Source organism: Salmo salar, chromosome ssa14 (genome assembly GCF_905237065.1).
Source record: "Salmo salar chromosome ssa14, Ssal_v3.1, whole genome shotgun sequence".
Lineage (NCBI taxonomy): Eukaryota > Metazoa > Chordata > Actinopteri > Salmoniformes > Salmonidae > Salmo > Salmo salar.
In genome coordinates this window covers 25,409,959-25,428,977 of record NC_059455.1, presented here as the reverse complement: position 1 = coordinate 25,428,977, position 19,019 = coordinate 25,409,959, and the positions used below count along the sequence as shown (strand labels likewise).

General features: G+C 41.9%; 2 protein-coding genes across 9 annotated transcripts in view; one reads left to right on the top strand and one right to left on the bottom strand.

The window, feature by feature from the left end:
* LOC106569223 (catenin delta-2) overlaps positions 1-3,242 on the top strand; it is a 140,854-nt gene extending 137,612 nt beyond the window's left edge. For 7 of the 8 annotated variants that reach the window (XM_014140372.2, XM_014140371.2, XM_014140377.2 and 4 more), the window contains 3 exons: positions 50-181; positions 354-430; positions 537-3,242. In XM_014140372.2, coding sequence (XP_013995847.1) covers positions 50-181; positions 354-430; positions 537-788 — 461 coding nt within the window. In that variant the 3' untranslated portion in view covers positions 789-3,242. The remainder of the gene's footprint in view (positions 1-49; positions 182-353; positions 431-536) is intronic. The other variant, XM_014140374.2, reaches the window with a different exon arrangement.
* A 2,333-nt stretch (positions 3,243-5,575) lies between these two features.
* On the bottom strand, positions 5,576-11,740 carry LOC106569225 (ankyrin repeat domain-containing protein 33B). The gene is made up of 4 exons (XM_014140380.2): positions 10,703-11,740; positions 7,994-8,123; positions 7,644-7,784; positions 5,576-7,546 (listed from the first exon to the last, which is right to left on the bottom strand). Exons 1-4 carry the CDS (start codon positions 11,153-11,155, stop codon positions 6,732-6,734), a joined length of 1,539 nt encoding a protein of 512 aa, XP_013995855.1. The 5' UTR covers positions 11,156-11,740; the 3' UTR covers positions 5,576-6,731.
* Positions 11,741-19,019: the final 7,279 nt, after the last annotated feature.

Sequence of the window (19,019 nt, the reverse complement as noted above, 5' to 3'; positions counted from 1 at the left end):
CTTTTCCTGCTAATGGTGTACGTGATGTGTGACATCTGTGTGTTTGCAGCAAGTGCCCCTGCCTCTCCCCGAGAGATGATCAGCCTTAAGGAGAGGAAGACAGACTACGAGTCAACGGGCACCAATGCCAGTTACCATGGCAACAAGGGTGAGCACACTTCGAGGAAAGACACCATGGCAGGTAGGAAGGAATTTCAGGGCCTCCATCAGTTTCCTCCTCGTTTCTGGAGTCGGTGTGTTTTCATCAGATGAGGTGTACTCTAAATCCTGTGTGAAGCCTTTTTGTCATGTTATAATAATCAACTTGGTAACAATGACCACATACCTTCTCTCTGTTTCTCTCCCACCTATAGTTGAAATCTCAAGTGGAACCTCAACATTGTTCCGAGGAGCTTACGTCTCTCCCAGTGATGACATCAAACACAACCAGGTAAGGAATGAAGAAATGACTTGATATCATTATAAGAGCAACACTCACTGTTAGGTAATCTCTCTCCAGTAGCAGAGTAGTGCTCTAACCTCTGTGTGTTCCATAGGTCTCTGCCCAGGGGCCCAACCCAGGCCAGGAGCCCTACCCTCCGTTCCAGAACCCTCCTGGCGTACAGTTTGAGGAGGCGTTCTACGAGGACCAGGTGCACCAGCGCCCTCCTCAGGCCACAGACCTAAACATGCACCTGGGCCTCAAGTCCACAGGCAACTATGTGGACTTCTACTCAGCATCCCGCCCCTACAGTGAACTCAACTATGAGACCAGTCACTACCCAGCCTCCCCGGACTCCTGGGTCTAGTGGACTATAGAGGAAGGACTGGTCGTCAGCAGTGTGCTGTGATGAGGGAGAGGAGCCGAGAGAGAGACTAAGACAGACAGGCCATGCATGTGCATGCATACTACAAGACATTTCTTCAGCGAGTTTAGTTTGTCCTAGAGAGAGAGGTCCCATGCCCATGTGTCTTTGAAGAAAGGAAGAGAGAGAGAGAGAGTCACAGAGCAGAAGGAATAGAATTAGAGTCAGAAAGAGAGACGGAAGGAGGGAAAGAGAGAAAGGAAGAAACAAAGAGCAGGATATTGTTAGGAAACAACTCACAAAAGGCAAAAGGAAGGTATTAAATGATGGGGTCACCACCAGAATCTTGGAGCGTTGGAGTGCGAGGAGCAGAATATCTTGGAGATGATCAGCAGTATTCTAGAAGGAAGACAACTGTAAATATGTGGTATAGTAAAGAGATTAGTATGTGAAGCACAAGAAAATGAAGTGTCATTTACACAAGCTAGAGAATAGTTGTCAGTCACAAACTCTTATTAGGTTTTAACGTACGGCTTCAACCTGTGTTGTGTGTAAGGAGTATAATCTCTGGGCAAAATAATTGCTTCTAGACTTTGTATCTTTTGATTTGTTATAATTCTTTTTTTATTTCTACTTTTTTAATCCTTAATTCTGATGTAAAGTATTTGATGTACATTACGGAGATACATGTGCATTGTGTATATTACACAATTGCCTGTGTCCCTTTCCTTATTGTCTCAGCATATTGTTAGTCTGTCTGTTACATTCTGGGGGATAATAGAGAGTACAATGTCTGCACACAAACAAACCGCTACAAGCAATGAAACATGTTTTCGCAGCAAAATGAAGGACGGATTTCAAAGTTATTGCTAATCTGATTATGTGAATTGGTGGACCTAAATGAGTTAAGCGGCTCAACAGCATCATTCCACTCCCTTGGTGCTCTTCCACTGCCTAAAACAGTTTACGGATGGACGGTAGATATACTCAAAATACTTTTTATTTCCTAAAACGCTGTGCTACATGAAAACTCATTTGTTCCTCCACAAGCCTCCTAGTGAACTGTGCTCATTGTCCGTTTTTTAAAATGTGCCAAACATGATTATATCCAAGCTGAGGGGTAACGCTGAACTTCTGTTGAAGTTTACATTCAACAGCAAGTTGTTGGTTCTAATGATGCCAGTTTGTAAATGCTTTTTTTTATGTGTTTCAATGGAATAAAGCTATATATACACTGTAACAAGACTGGAACATTACCAGGGGGTGAAAATAATATCTTTGAGAGCTTAATTCCCTCCAAATATGTACAAATGAGTTGAATCTGTGTTGTAAAATAATCAATGTTTATGAAAGTCCGGCTTTTTTCTTCTTCAGAGATGGGTGGGAATTAAGTTCATGGTAGACTAAACTGTTAATAGAGTATGAATATATATTATATAAATATAAATATATACTTTTTATGTGGGGATGTGGATGTCACTTAAAGCAGTAACATTATGGAAAAGACTTGTAAAAAAAAAAAAAAATACATGTAGGATTTTGTTCACCTTAATTTTCTGGTCTGCACACTAAAATGTTGACTTTGTGTAGTCATGTTGTTGCTATGAGAAATAGGGGAGACCAGGGGCTGAATATCCACAATTTATGGAAGTTGTCACAGACCTCGTAACTACAAGGTGCTAAAAGTTATACCTACAGAACTTTGTATTTTGGTGTTTACAGAATGTATTTTGCCACTTCATGTCCCTAGCTTTGAATATTGAAATTGTCACAGGTGAATGTCTTTCATCACCGACTAAGAAAATTATCCCCTTTATCCTTGTTGGATTTCCTTAAACTTGTCAATGTGGTGAACAGTTATCAACAATGGAGCTGATGATCCAGTCTGTGTGTGTGTTTATCTGTCAAAGAAAAAAGTGGTCGTTTTCTACAAACCCTGTAACAACCTTTCCCCAGCATGACACACGGTTTCATAGTGAGTCCTCCTTTGATCAAATGTTACAATAACGTTATGTGGCAACATAAAGAAAAATATATGACATTGCCCACTAATGCATGAACAAATCTTATTTAAGTCGATGTGAAATAAAATAGTGGTAGACTACACACTAAAACTCAATGGAGGAGAGAAAAATATTTATGTTAAAAGTTGACAACGAGCTCTGGTCTCCCCTACATATCGTTTAGAAGTTTCTAGGTTATCTTCAGATGCTTGAACAATGAATAAATGATGCAAACACCCAAATTGTTCAACATATCCTAAAACGATCCCCTTTCTCATTAGTTAGCATCTGAAAACAGACACAGTCCTTGTGAAAAGTAGGCATACCTGACAAACTGTATTGAACTATGTCAGTAACCTTTTTGTTGCTAGACAATGTGTTTTATAGAAGTGAAACTTTTTATTGCCTCAACAGATTGAAACTGCTACAAAAATATAAACTGACCATCTAAGAGTCACTGTTTTGGGGGTTGTTTGTTCGTTACCAAAAACTCTTTGTTTGGTCTGTCTGCGCTCACTGTGTTCGAAAACCTTTGGTTCAGCCAGAAGAATGATGTTTACTCCTCTACATCAATATGCGCATATAGTTAAGTAATAGAGAAAATATTTCGATTCTTTGAAGTAACCGAACTCAACTCAAATATAAAGTTTGATCTGCAATCACATTGTGGGAGAGACACGGTTGTGGATGAGACAATGCCCTGTGTGTCTGAATGGTGATTTGATGAGGTGACGTTTCAGATTCAGAACATAGTGTTTCCTAAACTTCCCCTGTAACCAAGGGAGACAGACCGGTGTAACACGCTGGAATAAAAAAAAAGTGGGAGATTTTAATTAACATTCCAATCAGACACTTCCCAAATTATTTCAATGCAGTGAACTCATTTTGCTAATGGAATGTGACTGTTAAAAAGTCAAAACCACCGTACAAAGCTCCTAGCTTTGTTTTGTAGATTGCATTCCGCTAATTCAAAATTACAGCAATATTTATTAGACATGCCGACAGTTACAGTAGCATGTTACAGTTACTTTGATAGTATTTATTTTTTGTATAAAGAATTTGTTTTCTTATTCCAATCCACATTTTCCTGTTCCCAAGGCTTAGTGAAGAGTTTCAAGCCAATCAGAATCTGATAGAAATCCTCCACAGCCAGCTCAGCCAGGGGACTGAGGGCAGCAGACGGATTGAGGGGGGTCCTTACAGTTTCTCTCTAAATGTTTTCTCTGTGACACTGAGTGGAGGTAATGCTGACAGCTCTGTGTGAGCTGCAGCCTTGTGAAATTACCACTGTGATAGGTGTTAATTGCCATGCTGCTGGCCTAGTTGGGTAATGCTAAATCCGAGGTTACCATGCATCCATTGTCGTGCCACTGTGGCGCCCATCAGAAATGTGTGGCCTGGCCTCTCTCTGTCATCTGCCTTAGGATCATCACAGCTCCCAAAACTGCATTCTAAAAGCTAAGAACATAGATTATGAATGGATGAATGAAGGCACAAGAAGGCCTATGCTGTTTCTGTGAAAATGCTAACATTTTTCACCAGCGTGCCAGATACAGCATTAGTGTATCTGAAAAGAAGGGATCTATACTTTAGAATGTAAGCGATGGAATATTCCATTGTATCCCTTTAATTTTTAATTGCTTCGCTAATCCTGGGAGAATAAATCATTCTGAGGCCTGTGTGCTGGGAAGGAGCATGCGGTGTGTAGCCTGACTGTATGTCAATGTCAACAGTTTGGACCAGTCTGCAGTGCCCTCTAGTGGGTATCTTGGGGACAACTCTCCTCATGCAGGTCAGGTCTGCCATTTTACTCGGCAAGGCCTAGTCACAGATAGAACAGATATTTCACCGGATGTATGAATGTGATGCATCCGCTTGGCCTTTCCACTCACTACCAAACATGGTAGTGAAAGGAAGCCCAGTGGCCGGCAGTGGGATAAGATTGAACGAGATGGATTTTGGCCGACATTCTGCTAATTTTCTCATCGATGAAACATTTGAATTCGATACAGTTTTCTGTTCCCAAAACTAGAACTCTTTCGAACAGAGTGGACTTAGTTTTGTAGACTTTACCCCTTGCCAAAGTGTTTTTTGTTGTTGTCGTTGTTTAGAAGGAGCGCAAAGGCGATTTGAGTTATTGCACACAGACTTACACCCTAGGCGTTCCCTAACGGAAATATGCAAACGTACGCTAGAACGCGCCAATAGGATCTTGCTAGCTCGTGCTTGGCCTTGCTTGTTCAGCCCGCTATGACTCATTTGTCCCCATTTGAAACGTTGGACTGTGGTCTATCTTGGTTTAGTTATACATGTCTTTGCTCTAGTATTGTTTTACACTATTTACCACAGCCACAAAGTCAGCATTGGCTTTATCTAAACGTTAATGAAAACTAAAATGACCTTTTTAGTCTTAATTTAAGGTGAGGGTTGGGCATACAGTTAGCAGTGTGATTAGGGTTAGGTTTAAAATCACATTTAAAGAAGATACATTTTAGAAATAGGCGGGGTTTATGACTTTTTGGCTGTGGTAACTAGTGACGACCCTAGTACTAGTGCGATGCACACAGCAGATACAAACACCGATGCAGCTAAGCAGAAATGTGCTCAAGATACTGACTGCATGGCCCATGAATTTGATATTAGTTTGGAACAGTAAACGAAATGTTTTATTTTCTCTCTTCTTCAATGTGAAAATGCTAACATTAGGTAATGTTGTGGTTATGTAAATATATGGTGCTGCAGAGAATATAGAGCAGTTATATAATCACCTGGACCATTTTCAATATTCACTGATATTCGCGTGGAGGGGCAGCGAATCCTGTGGGGGATTGCCTTTGTGACATAGACAAGGAGCATTGTTTTACGTAATATATCCTTCTGACTGATAGGAAGCCAAATAGTTTTAGCCGACTGTTAGAGGCCTACATCAACTATTCATTGCATTGAGTTAATCTTGAGGCACCTTTTTAATTGTCCAGTCAAACGGTCAATTTGCATTCTTCCAGCTGAATCTACCTGAATGAGTACCCACTGGGCAAACTGACAGACGCTCATTTGGCACCGGAACATCCCACTCCACATCGCTCAGTGTTCTGTTGGCATAGCTTTAACAGCCCTTGCTGTGTTCTTTTAATGGATAATTCCCCACCTATCCTGCTATATCTGTATTGTGAAATCACATTACCCTGCAGGAGATGGTTTTGCTCCTTCAGTGTTACAGTAAAAATCGCCATACCCCCTCCTTATATCTATTCATGATCACATCACTATTTTGTACAAATATTTATGACAGCTTCAAATTGGGGGGTGGGGACTAGATACATAAAGTGCAATCATTTCTAAATGGTAAAACAGATATGTATGAAAATACCCTCAAATAAAAGCTAACATTCTGTTCCAAACTGCTGGAGTATACATAGGGGAGTGTACGTACATGTATCCTTTATTAACAGTTGAGGAAACATCCAACTGATTACTGTACTGTCTGCTTTGAGAATATCCTTAACATTCAGACAAACCTAAATATGCAGTAGGTGTCAGTATTCTTGGGGGATGTCTGACTGAAACGTTGACACAATAAACAATGTGCAGAGGTAATATTGTGTGAGCGTGAGTTATCATTTTACAATGGAAATAGCAAACATAGTCATAATCTGAAGAATGCATACAAAAAATACATCTGGATCAAAGTTCAAATATTAATTCCTCACAGTGAGTGCACAGTTCAAGCCAAGTGTTCCCATCCCAACACAGAGTACCCAAATGTAGGACAGGAAGACATGGTGCTCCATGGCTACAGTATAATCTAGTAGCAAAGTCTCTAAAATCTCGAATGCAGGTGATCACTTCAACTCTTCAGCTCAGAACCAATTGTAATAAAAGGTTGGCTCACATCCCAAAGCTCCTGACATTTATTTTGCCCTCTCCTCATAGCTCAATTCTTTCACCGCCTCCTCACTGTGGGAAAACGTCTCTGCTTCTCCTCCTCCTCTTGCCTCCTCCTCTCCTCCTTAGCCTGTTTGTACCTCCACTTGGGGAGCTGGAGGAGCGCAGGGTCCTTGCTCTTCCTTCTCTTCTCGGAGGTGGGCCCCGAGGGGGCTTTGCACAGCCTCACCTTGGGGATCACAATGCCCGGCCTGACGCTGCTCCTCCTCATCATATTCAGGGGCAGCAAACTGGCACGCCTCAGGACAGATGTACCGGCCACCGCAACCTCCTGCAACATTTGGGTCTGCAGGCTGGCCCTCCGGTCTGTCTTCTTAGGAACCAACTGCACCCGGGAGTTATTGAACAGCTTCTTGTAGTTGTTGATGCGGTCGGGGCCCAGGCGCTTCAGCTCGTCCACTCGCTGCTTCCTGAGGATCTCCGGTACAGCATAGCGCCGCTTCCCAATGCAGGGCGGGCTTCTCAGGGCCACAGTGTTGCAGGCAGTGGCGATCAATGGGCTGGACAGGGCGGTGGTGATGCGCACCATGTGGTCCATCACACCGTCGTCCACGGGGTCCGTCTTCATGCGGAGGGAGAACCTACAGCAGGCCTTGTCTGCCACCTTCTGCCAGCAGTTCTTGGGTTCCTGGCCTTGGGCCACCAGCTCCTGCAGCATGGGCCACTCCAGCTTGTAGGATTCACAGAACTGCTCGGCGCACGGCTGGGCCATCAGACGCATCATCAGGTAGGCCGTCTCGTAGCGGCATGTGAACAAAGCCCACTCCCTGGAGGTCATCTTGCGCCCGTAGTCCCTTGCCTCCACGTCCGCTCCTTTTAGAGGGAATACACAAATAGAGAATGGCAGTCCAGCAACAAAATAAAGACATTGTAAAAAATGACGTAGAAATACTAAATATTTTAGCTCTACCTGACAACATGAGCAAACGAACAACATCTGCCCTCCCTTGCATGGCTGCCTTCATCATAGCTGTGAATCCATGGCAGTTCCTACGCTCTAGGTCCAGGTTGGAGAAGTAGTTGATCAAGTAGCTGGATATCATAATGTGACCTGGCATTGAAAAATAAACCAAATGTGTTACTCACCTTATTCACAATGAACCACGTGGAATTATACTCATTGTTTCCAGATCAATACATCTGTTTGCTTAATCTGTCTGTTTTCATTGAGAATAATCATATTTGTGTTGACACATTCCCAAAATATACTGTACTAGGAACCAACAAACCTTCAACTTTAAAGCATCTGTGGATTCTTACCTGCTTGAGCAGCTGTCATGAGGGCTGTATTCCCCTCGTTGTCTTGCCAGTTGACATCGATGTGGGGACACTGAGAGAGCGCTATGACCACATCCACCCAGCCCATGTAACAGGCTACTATCAGCCCATTCTGAAAAACACAAACCACATGCAAAAGTCAATGACATATCTCTTTTTGGATGACAACAATGTATGTTTACTGCCCTTAAGGTAAATCTGTTGGCGCACAGTGCTGTACTGTTCAACTCTAACATTTGACCTTGCACATAAGGTATAGTACGTCACACAACTACCGGTACGTCACTTGTCTACATTAGATCTCAAAGTACAGGCGTGACTGCTGCTAGTGCTTACAAATGACGATGTAGCTAACTAAGGACACAAGGCAAGCTCACCAACCCAAGACTCTGCCACTGTTACACTCCCTGGAGCCTTATGGTCTTAAGGCCGTGGTCTCAGTGCTCATTATGTAGCCACGGTTGTTTCACAGGGTCAATTGGATCAATAGCTCTGCTCTTTGAGGCACATCATCAGCTACTCTAGTTCTAGGTGTGTGGTGTTAGAATTGTGTTGACACGGTAGAATAGAAACTATCTATCAAAATAAACAAATGCTTGGAGCAACACTGATAAACGTATATGCTTGGAGGGTGACTTATAGCCAGAGACGCCAACCGACAGGCCTAATGATCCCCAACCGACATGCCTAATGATCCCCAACCGACAGGCCTAATGATCCTCAACCGACAGGCCTAATGATCCTCAACCGACAGGCCTAATGATCCTCAACCGACAGGCCTAATGATCCCCAACCGACAGGCCTAATGATCCTCAACCGATAGGCCTAATGATCCCCAACCGACAGGCCTAATGATCCCCAACTGACAGGCCTAATGATCCTCAACCGACAGGCCTAATGATCCCCAACCGACAGGCCTAATGATCCTCAACCGACAGGCCTAATGATCCTCAACCGACAGGCCTAATGATCCTCAACTGACAGGCCTAATGATCCCCAACTGACAGGCCTAATGATCCCCAACTGACAGGCCTAATGATCCCCAACCGACAGGCCTAATGATCCCCAACTGACAGGCCTAATGATCCCCAACTGACAGGCCTAATGATCCCCAACCGACAGGCCTAATGATCCCAACGGAATTCCAAGTTAAGTCTCAGCTAATAGTCTTTCTGGAGTTTCTGAACCATCTGCCTGCTGCTGCCTACAGTACTAATCACAGTCCACCAGCCCTATGGTAAGATTGCATAATGACGTATAGGTAACAGTATACAAGGGTGGCTCAATGACCCAGTTTATGGATTTGGGGAAATGCCCAGTCACCAAGGCTACTGTCCCATGAATCACCATTAAGCCATCTGAAGAAAACTCCTTAGAAAATGTGTACCATAAACAAAGAACTTTGCCCACTAATCATGAAAACCTGAAGGATCAGCAGAGCTTCCGGTATTCTCACTGCTTATGGCTTCCATATTCAACTCTAAGGTAAAGGTCTGAGGTAGGCCTATACCAAAGCTTTGGGACCAAAGAGGAATTCAAACTGAAAGATTCCATATTTCAACAACCCATCTATAAACAACCCATCATCTGTCTGAGCCAATTGGAAAAAAGACAAGTACAGTTTTAGATTTGCCAAAGTAAGGTCCTACTCTGCTCAAACAGTCCGCATTCAGAGTGTTTGATTTAAAAACACTGCTGTGTGTGTGTTTGTTAACATCTATCCAAACACACATTAGGGCTCATGTCATGCCAGTGTAGGATGTAACGTGAAACAACTGAGGACATTTGCATTTATCCATCCAGACACGTACCGTTACTGTAGGTGTAGCATGACAGCAGACTTCTCCACTTATTTATACTGCATTAGTCTGTGTCTTCACAATGCGTTGAAGGGATTTAAAAGGTCAGTGGGTAAGCCTTGTTTCTCAGCTTGATCAGATGCTGAGGAAAATCACGGAACTACTCTCTATGGAATCTACATGCAACACCTTTTGAATATAATGCACAATAGTAGTTACTGAATGTGTAGGCTGCTATGTTATATCCGTAGTATTATTGCTTTACCACTGATGAGGATACAGCAGTGAGAAACACAACCAAAATTGCATTAGGCCTAACCCCAATGTCTACCTGTTGGGTACCCATGATGGTCATTAATGGTGTGGAGAATAAGGGATTTGAAGCACCAACCCCCTCTTAGTATTGTCCTGCTGCACCCTGATTTCTTGGGTGAACCTTTTAAAAGCTCAGCAATGATTACGAGCTGCTTGAACGCCATCTCAAACTGCAACCCCCCCCCCATCTGTTCCAGGGCTTAACCAACTGCTCTGAGTATTCCTCTGATATTGTCACTGTCCACAGAAATGACACCGTTTGGATGTCTAGTACAAATGCAGAAACGGGAGCAAAAAGCCTAAAATGTGTGCTGTCTTTCATATCAAATCAACATAAAGCTTATTCCTGATCTTGTGGAAACCGGCTTTACAAAGATCTATATTCCAATGTCCATACTAGCATACCACGTAGAAAGCATTATACATTGCTTAATTCTAAGTAGGATGTTCGTGTGGACATTGAAACAGAGACCATGTTATAAGTTTGTACAGTTGGCCATTACTTGATAATATGGACATACTCTAAATCACAGAGAACATTGACTAGTTAATCTCTTTAATGACAACGCAAACATACTCTGTTGTTCTTATCTGTTTCTCTCACTTCCTCCTCTGTCACCCCTTGCCTTATCATAATCTTCACTATGATGGAATTATTATTGGAGCAGGCCATGAAGAAAGACAGAGGTTCAGGGGTGACTGGGCCGGGACTCCTGTATTTGAGAGACTCATCAGGTGGATAGAAGGAGTCATCAGAGGCGATACTCCTGGTATCCTCTGGCCGATCTGGCAATGTGTTAAAGTCAAACTCTTCAAATTCCTGATAGACATCATCGTCGTCGTCATCGTAATAGTTGTTGTCCTCATTGTCTCCCACATTAGGATCCTCATTGTTGTCGCCTGCGACCGTCTTCAACTCCTCATTTATGGGACCCATGACGGCCCCCGCCTGGCCTCCAGAGATCCCATTCTGCTGAACTTTTAACAACGTCCCTCCACCTCCACCTGAGTCCTCTATGATCAGCACCATTTAACTCCCGGGTTAGAATCCACCACTACAACAAGAACAAGGCACCAAAATCCCAATCTCATCTGACCAATTCTCCCTCATTCAAAGTGTAAATACTTAGCTAGGTCTTGTTGAAGAAGCAGAAGTCAGTATGAACCCTAACTGGAACATGATCTAACATTTGTTCTGGTTCAAAAGCCACTTGAGGAGGATGTCTCAGAATGTCCCTTTTAATCCATCAATAAAGCTTGTTCTCTGAAGTATTAGAAGGACATTAAAGACCTTGTCATCCTCAAAGGATCCTCTTGTTCTCATCAGCTCTTCATTTGCCTTCTGTATTTCTCACTTTCCAAATGGCAACAGCCAACAACGGTGTGACAGCTTGAGAATTCATCTCTTCAATGCATTTGTTGCCAAAGTTGTCCCACAAAATGCTGTTCAACAAAAGGCACTTTATTATTTTAGTTAGTGTCTACGTCCTGCTGTGCTGATACCCTAATCTTCTATTCCCTGCTGTAGATCATTTTGTTTCCTTATACCGATGTGGAAGAGAAGAATTGTCTAAACTGACGCTACTTAATCCCTTTAATCAGTCCTCACTCTCTCTCTCCCTCTCTCTCCCTATCCTCCTCTCTCTCTCTTTCTCTCTCTGCTCTCTCTCTCTTTCTCTCTCTCCCAAAATGCATAGTTGAACAAACACAGAAGTCTTGAATGATAAAAGTACAGATTTAGTAGGTTAGTATTGACTTTTCTTGGTCTGCATAGCTAAAGCTCAACTCACAGGTCATTTAGAATTTGTACAACCACATATCTTTGATTTTGTGCAACCACATCAACTACATTTTCATTGCATTCCTGTCTGATGATATACTGGTTTTGCGTCATATCCAATACCCATACCCTAAATCTGGTTCCTACAGTATCGTGGGGATTCCCCATAAAAGTGACTTCTTACCTCCCACCCCCACTAGTTGTGCAACATTTGTCCATGACCCTAATCTATGGTTGGCTGTGGCTGCTGTTGGATCTGTTTTAACTGACTGGTAATTGGATTCAGCAAAAATAACATGGCCTCTTACATACGTTTCCCCCCCCATTTTCCTTCACAGTGTATAGCTACACTTCTTACCACAAATTCACATTATTTTGGTTGTTGATTGACATTATTTTAGAAGCAGCTAAAGGCTTGGGTGTAGCTTGGATGTGTCAGTTTTACGATGCACCTTTTGGCAGTGCGGTTCCCACGCTTGTCTGAGCTCCATAGTCTTAGTGATTTGTACTGTATGTGATCATGTGGGTGGCAAAAACAGCCCTGTTGAAAGTCTCTTCTGTTCATTGATCCTCACACATGCCTATCCACTCTATTACACAGTGAGAATTCTAACAATCAAACTCAAGATCTCAGTATAATGAGAAAATTAGATTTAAAAAATAATGGCAAATGTATCTGTGTATCAATATATCCAGTCACAACAAAGATACAGGCATCCTTCCTAACTCAGTTGCTAGAGAGGAGTTTGTTATCAGCAAGGACAAGGGAGTTTTTTAGGATAAAAAAACGGAATAAAGCTAAACACAGGCAAAATCCTAGAGGAAAACCTGGTTCAGTCTGCTTTCCAACAGACACTGGGAGATAAATTCACCTTTCAGCAGGACAATAACCTAAAACACAAGGCCTACTATAGACAGGAGTTGCTTACCAAGACGACGGCCTAGTTACAGTTGTGACTTAAATCGGCTTGAAGATAACGTCCTAGTCTTTATGTTATCTTGGAGTTGAGCAGATTAGCTGTTCTGCCAACAACCAAATAGTACAGTAGGCTCTGGTCAGTCCAGGTTGAAACACTGACCTAGGTCAGTTGCTGTTTAAAAGTGGACAGCCCTTCTTCATGTATGGACCAGCATTTAAGGTCTACACCACAGGCTATATTTACCTTAACAGGATCACTTTATAACAGAATTCCCTACAGATTACTGTCTGGATTGGCAGCCTGGCACACAATTAGAAATCTCACAAGCGTTATCTGAAAAAGGTTCATCCTGTGTTGAAGATGTGTATCCTTTGCACTGTTACTGTCGCAACCCAAACTGCGCTCTTTTACCTCACTTTCCAGTGAGTTTGGTTCAGCATTTATTTAATTATTATTCAGAATTTTTCTTTTATAGCAGATGATCTTATCCAGAGCGATTTAGGGCTCTATTCATCAGATCCACTTTTAGCATGGTGAAGTTATTAATTACACATTGGCTGGTGTATCAAAGCACCCAGTCACTACAAAGATACAGGCGTCCTTCCTAACTCAGTTGCCGGAGACGAAGGAAACCGCTCAGGAATTTCACAATGAGGCCAATGGTAACTTAAAAACAGTTACAGAGTTTAAGGGCTGTGATAGGATAAAACTAATGAATTGATCAACAACATTGTAGTTACTCAGCAATACTAATCTAAATGACAGAGTGAAAAGAAGGAAGCCTGTACAGAATAAAAAATATTCCAAAACATGCATCCTGTTTGTAATTAGCCACTAAAGTAAAACTGCCAAAAATGTGACAAAGAAATGAATTTTAAGTCCTGAATACAAAGCGGTATGTTTGGGGCAAATACAACACAACACATCACTGAGTACCATTCTTCATATTTTCAAACATGGTGGTGGCAGCATCATGTTATGGGTATGCTTGTTATCAGCAAGGACAAGGGAGTTTTTTAGGATAAAAAGGAACTGAATAAAGCTAAGCACAGGCAAAATCCTAGAGGAAAACCTGGTTCAGTCTGCTTTCCAACAGACACTGGGAGATAAATTCACCTTTCAGCAGGACAATAACCTAAAACACAAGGCCTACTATACACTGGAGTTGCTTACCAAGACGACGGCCTAGTTACAGTTGTGACTTAAATCGGCTTGAAGACAACGTCCTAGTCTTTATGTTATCTGGGAGGTGAGCAGATTAGCTGTTCTGCCAACAACCAAATAGTACAGTAGGCTCTCGTCAGTCCTGGTTGTAGAACTGAACTAGGTCAGTTGCTGTTTAAAAGTGGACAGCCCTTCTTCATGTATGGACCAGCATTTAAGGTCTACACCACAGGCTATATTTACCTTAACAGGATCACTTTATAACAGAATTCCCTACAGATTACTGTCTGGATTGGCAGCCTGGCACACAGTTAGAAATCGCACAAGCGTTATCTGAAAAAGGTTCATCCTGTGTAGAAGCTGTGTACCCCTTTCACCGTTACTGTCTCAACCCAAACTGCGCTCTTTTAGCTCACTTTCCAGTGAGTTTGGTTCAGTACTTATTTAATAATAATAATAATTTATTTTTTATAGCAGACACTCTTATCCAGAGCGATTTTGGGCTCTATTCATCGGATCCACTTTAGCTGACATCTGCATAGCTGTTGTTATGGCGGTGTAGGAGAAACTGCAGTCAAGTTTTTAAGATAAAAATAAACTGAATAAAGCTAAACACAGGCAAAAACGAAGAGGAAAATCTGGTTCAGTCTGCTTTCCAACAGACTCTGGGAGACAAATTCACCTTTCAGCAGGACAATAACCTAAAACACAAGGCCAAATATACACTGGAATTGCTTACCAAGATGACGTTAATTGTTCCTGAGAAGTCTAGTTACAGTTTTGACTTGAAAATCTATGGCAAGACTTGAAAATGGCTGTCTACCAATGATCAACAACCAACTTGAGAGAGCTCTTAAAGACTTACCCAGAAAGACTGACAGCTGTAATCGCTGCCAAATGTGATTCTGACATGTATTGACTCAGGGTGTGAATATTTATGTAAATAAGATATTTCTCTATTTAATTTTCAGTACATTTGCTAAGATTTCAAAAACATGTTTTCACTTTGTCATTACGGGGTATTGTGTGTAGACGAGAGAGAGAAAAAAATATTTAATCCATTTAGAATACAGGCTGTAACACAACAAAATGTAGAATACAGTGCATTCGGAAAGTATTCAGACCCCTTCCCTTTTTCCACATTTAGGGACTTTACAGCCTTATTCTAAAATATATTTTTTAAAGTCAATCTCATCAGTCTACACACAATACCCAATAATGACAAAGCGAAAACAGATTTTTCGATTTTTTTGTAAATTTATTAAAAAAATTAAAACAGAAATACCTTATTTACATAAGCATTCAGATCCTTTGCTATGAGACTCAAAATTGAGGTCAGCTCCGTCCTGTTTCCATTGATCCTCCTTGAGATGTTTCTACAACTTGATTGGAGTCCACCTGTGGTAAATGCAACTGATTGGACATGATTTGGAAAGGCACACACCTGTCTATATAAGGTCCCACAGTTGACAGTGCATATCAGAGCAAAAAATCAAGCCATGAGGTCAAGGAATTGTCTGTAGAGCTCCGAGACAGGATTGTGTCGAGGCACAGATCTGGGGAATGGTACTAAAACATTTCTGCTGCATTGAAGGTTCCCAAGAACACAGTGGCCTCCATCATTCTTATATGGAAGAAGTTTGGAACCTCCAAGACTCTTCTTAGAGCTGGCCACCCAGCCAAACTGAGAAATCGGGGGAGAAGGGCCTTGGTCAGGGAGGTGACCAAGAACCCAATGGTCACTCTGAAAGAGCTCCAGAGTTCCTCTGTGGAGATGGGAGAACCTTCCAGAAGGACAGCCATCTCTGCAGCACTGCATCAATCAGGCCTTTATGGTAGAGTGGCCAGACGGAAGCCACTCCTCAGTAAAAGGCATATGACACCCGCTTGGATTTTGCCAAAAGGCACCTAAAGGACTCTCAGACCATGAGAAACAAGATTCTCTGGTCTGATGAAACCAAAATTGAACTCTTTGGCCTAAATGCCATGTGTCACATCTGGAGGAAACCTGACACCTATCCCTACAGTGAAGCATGGTGGTGGCAGCATCATGCTGTGGGGATGTTTTTCAGCGATAGGGACTGGGAGAGGGAAAGATCGAGGGAAAGATGAATGGATCAAATACAGAGAGATCCGTGATGAAAACCAAGGACCTCAGACTGGGGCGAAGGTTCACCTTCCAACAGGACAATGACCCTAAGCACACAGCCAAGACAACACGTGAGCGTCTTCGGGACAAGTCTCTGAATGCCCTTGAGTGGCCCAGCCAGAGCCCAGACTTAAAACCGATCGAACATCTCTGGAGAGACCTGAAAATAGCTGTGCCAGAACTTGAGAGGATCTGCAGAGAAGAATGGGAGAAACTCCCCACATACAGGTGTGCCAAGCTTGTAGCGTCATACCCAAGAAGATTCGAGGCTGTAATCGCAGCCAAAGGTGCTTCAACAAAGTACTGAGTAAAGGGTCTGAATACTTATGTGAATGGGATATTTCCATATTTATTTTTAATATATTTGCAAAAATGTATTAATCAATTTTAGAATACGGCTGTAATGTAACAAAATGTGGAAAAAGTCAACAGGTCTGAATACATTCCGAATGCACCGTAAGTCAAGGGGTATGAATGTTTTCTGAAAGCACTGTATCTTATTGTGCCAGATAGGGCTGAGCCGTACTGGCTTAGAACTGTGTTGGAAGGGACAATATTCTGAAACTAAAGTTTGGGTCGGCACTATAGCGTGAAAAGGGTGTTAGAATAAGAATTCAGCAACCAAGGTCAATCAACATTAGATATGGAGCCAACAGTATTTACAATCTCAACATACAATGAGCTCCAAAAGTATTGGAACAGTGACACATTTTTGTGATTTTGGCTCTATACTCCAGAATTTTGGATTTTAAACTATACAACGACTATGAGAATAAAGTGCAGACTTTCAGCTTTAATTTGAGGGTATTTTCATCCATTTCGGGGAACCTTTTAAAAAAATACAGCACTTTTAGTACATAGTCCCTTAATTTTAGGGGATCAAAAGTATTGGGACAAATTCACTTACAGTACCAGTCAAAAGTTTGGACACACCTACTCATTCAAGGGTTTTTCTTTATTTTTACTATTTTCTACATTGTAGAATAATAGTGAAGACATCAAAACTATGAAATAACACTTATGGAATCATGTAGTAAGCAAAAAAAGTGTTAAAATAATCTGAATATATTGTATATTTCAGATTCCTCAAAGTAGCCACCCTTTACCTTGATGACAGCTTTGCACACTCTTGGCATTCTCTCAACCAGCTTCATGAGGTAGTCACCTGGAATGCATTTCAATTAAAAGGTGTGCCTTGATAAAAGGTAATTAGTGGGATTTCTTTCCTTCTTAATGCCAATCAGTTCTGTTGTGACAAGGTAGGGGTGGTATACAGAAGATTGCCCTATTTGGTAAAAGACCAAGTTCATATTATGGCAAGAACAGCTCAAATAAGCAAAGAGAAACGACAGTCCATCATTACTTTAAGACATGAAGGTCAGTCAATTTGGAAAATTTCAATAACTTTTAACGTTTTCTTCAGGTGCAGTCGCAAAAACCATCAAGCGCTATGATGAAACTTGCTCTCATGAGGACCACCACAGGAAAGGAAGACCCAGAGTTACCTCTGATGCCGAGGATAAGTTCATTAGAGTTACCAGCCTCAGATTGAAGCCCAAATAAATGCTTCACAGAGTTCAAGTAACAGACACATCTCAACATCAACTGTTCAGAGGAGACTGCGTGAATCAGGCCTCAAATTGCTGCAAAGAAACCACTATTAAAGGACACCAATAAGAAGAGACTTGCTTTGGCCAAGAAACACGAGCAATGGACAATAGACTGGTGGAAATCTGTCCTTTGGTCTGATGAGTCCAAATTTGAGATTTTTGGTTCCAACCGCTGTCTCTTTGTGAGACACAGAGTAGGTGAACGGATGATCTCCGCATGTGTGGTTCCCACCGTGAAGCACGGGAGAGGAGGTGTGATGGTTGTCGGGGAGCTGGTGATACTGTGAATTATTTAGAATTCAAGGCACACTTGGCAACCAGCATGGCTTCCACATCGATCTGCTGCGATACGCCATCCCATCTGGTTTGCGCTCAGTGGGACTATAATTTGTTTTCAACAGGACAATGACCGAACACACCTCCAGGCTGTGTAAGGGTTATTTGACCAAGAATGAGAGTGATGAAGTGTTGCATCAGATGACCTGGCCTCCACAATCACCAAGCTTCAACCCAATTTAGATGGTTTGGGATGAGTTGGACCGCAGTGAAGGAAAAGCAGCCAACAAGTGCTCAGCATACGTGGGAACTCCTTCAAGACTGTTGGAAAAGCATTCCTCTTAAAGCTGGTTGAGAGAATGCCAAGAGTGTGCAAAGCTGTCATCAAGGCAAAGAGTGGCTACTTTGAAGAATCTCAAATATAAAATATATTTCGATTTGTTTAACTTCATGATTCCTTATGTGTTATGTTATAGTTTTGATATGTTGTGCCCAATAGAAATGAATGGTCAATAATGTATTGTGTCATTTTGGGGTACATTTTATTGTAAATAAGAATATTATTTCTAAACTCTTCTACATTAATATGAATGCTTCCATGATTACGGATAGTCCTGAATGAGTGAGAAAGTTACAGACGCACAAGTATCATACCCCCAACACATGCTAACCTCTCACCATTACAATAACAGGGGAGGTTAGTTTTTTGGGGGGATATAATATTTATGCCTCTGTAACTTTCTCACTCATCATTATTCACAAGCTTGATGTAGTCATTGCATGCTATGAATGTGGGATCAAATACTTAACGTTTGACTATTTTAATACACCTATAAGTCAATTTGTCCCAAGACTTTTGATTCCATAAAATTGCTCTAATTTCTAAATGGTTCACCATGATATGGATGAAAATACCCTCAAATTAAAGTTCTAGTCTGCACTTTCACCTCATAGTCTATTCAAATCTGAAGTGCAGGAGTACAGACCCAAAACAA

Excerpts from the sequence above, each read along its gene's own strand:
- LOC106569225 (XM_014140380.2), bottom strand. The coding sequence starts at position 11,155 with ATGGTGCTGATCATAGAGGACTCAGGTGGAGGTGGAGGGACGTTGTTA. Across the intron at positions 8,124-10,702 it reads AAACAGATAAGAACAACAGA|AATGGGCTGATAGTAGCCTG; the intron begins GTATGTTTGCGT and ends TGTGTTTTTCAG. Across the intron at positions 7,547-7,643 it reads TCGTTTGCTCATGTTGTCAG|GAGCGGACGTGGAGGCAAGG; the intron begins GTAGAGCTAAAA and ends TCCCTCTAAAAG.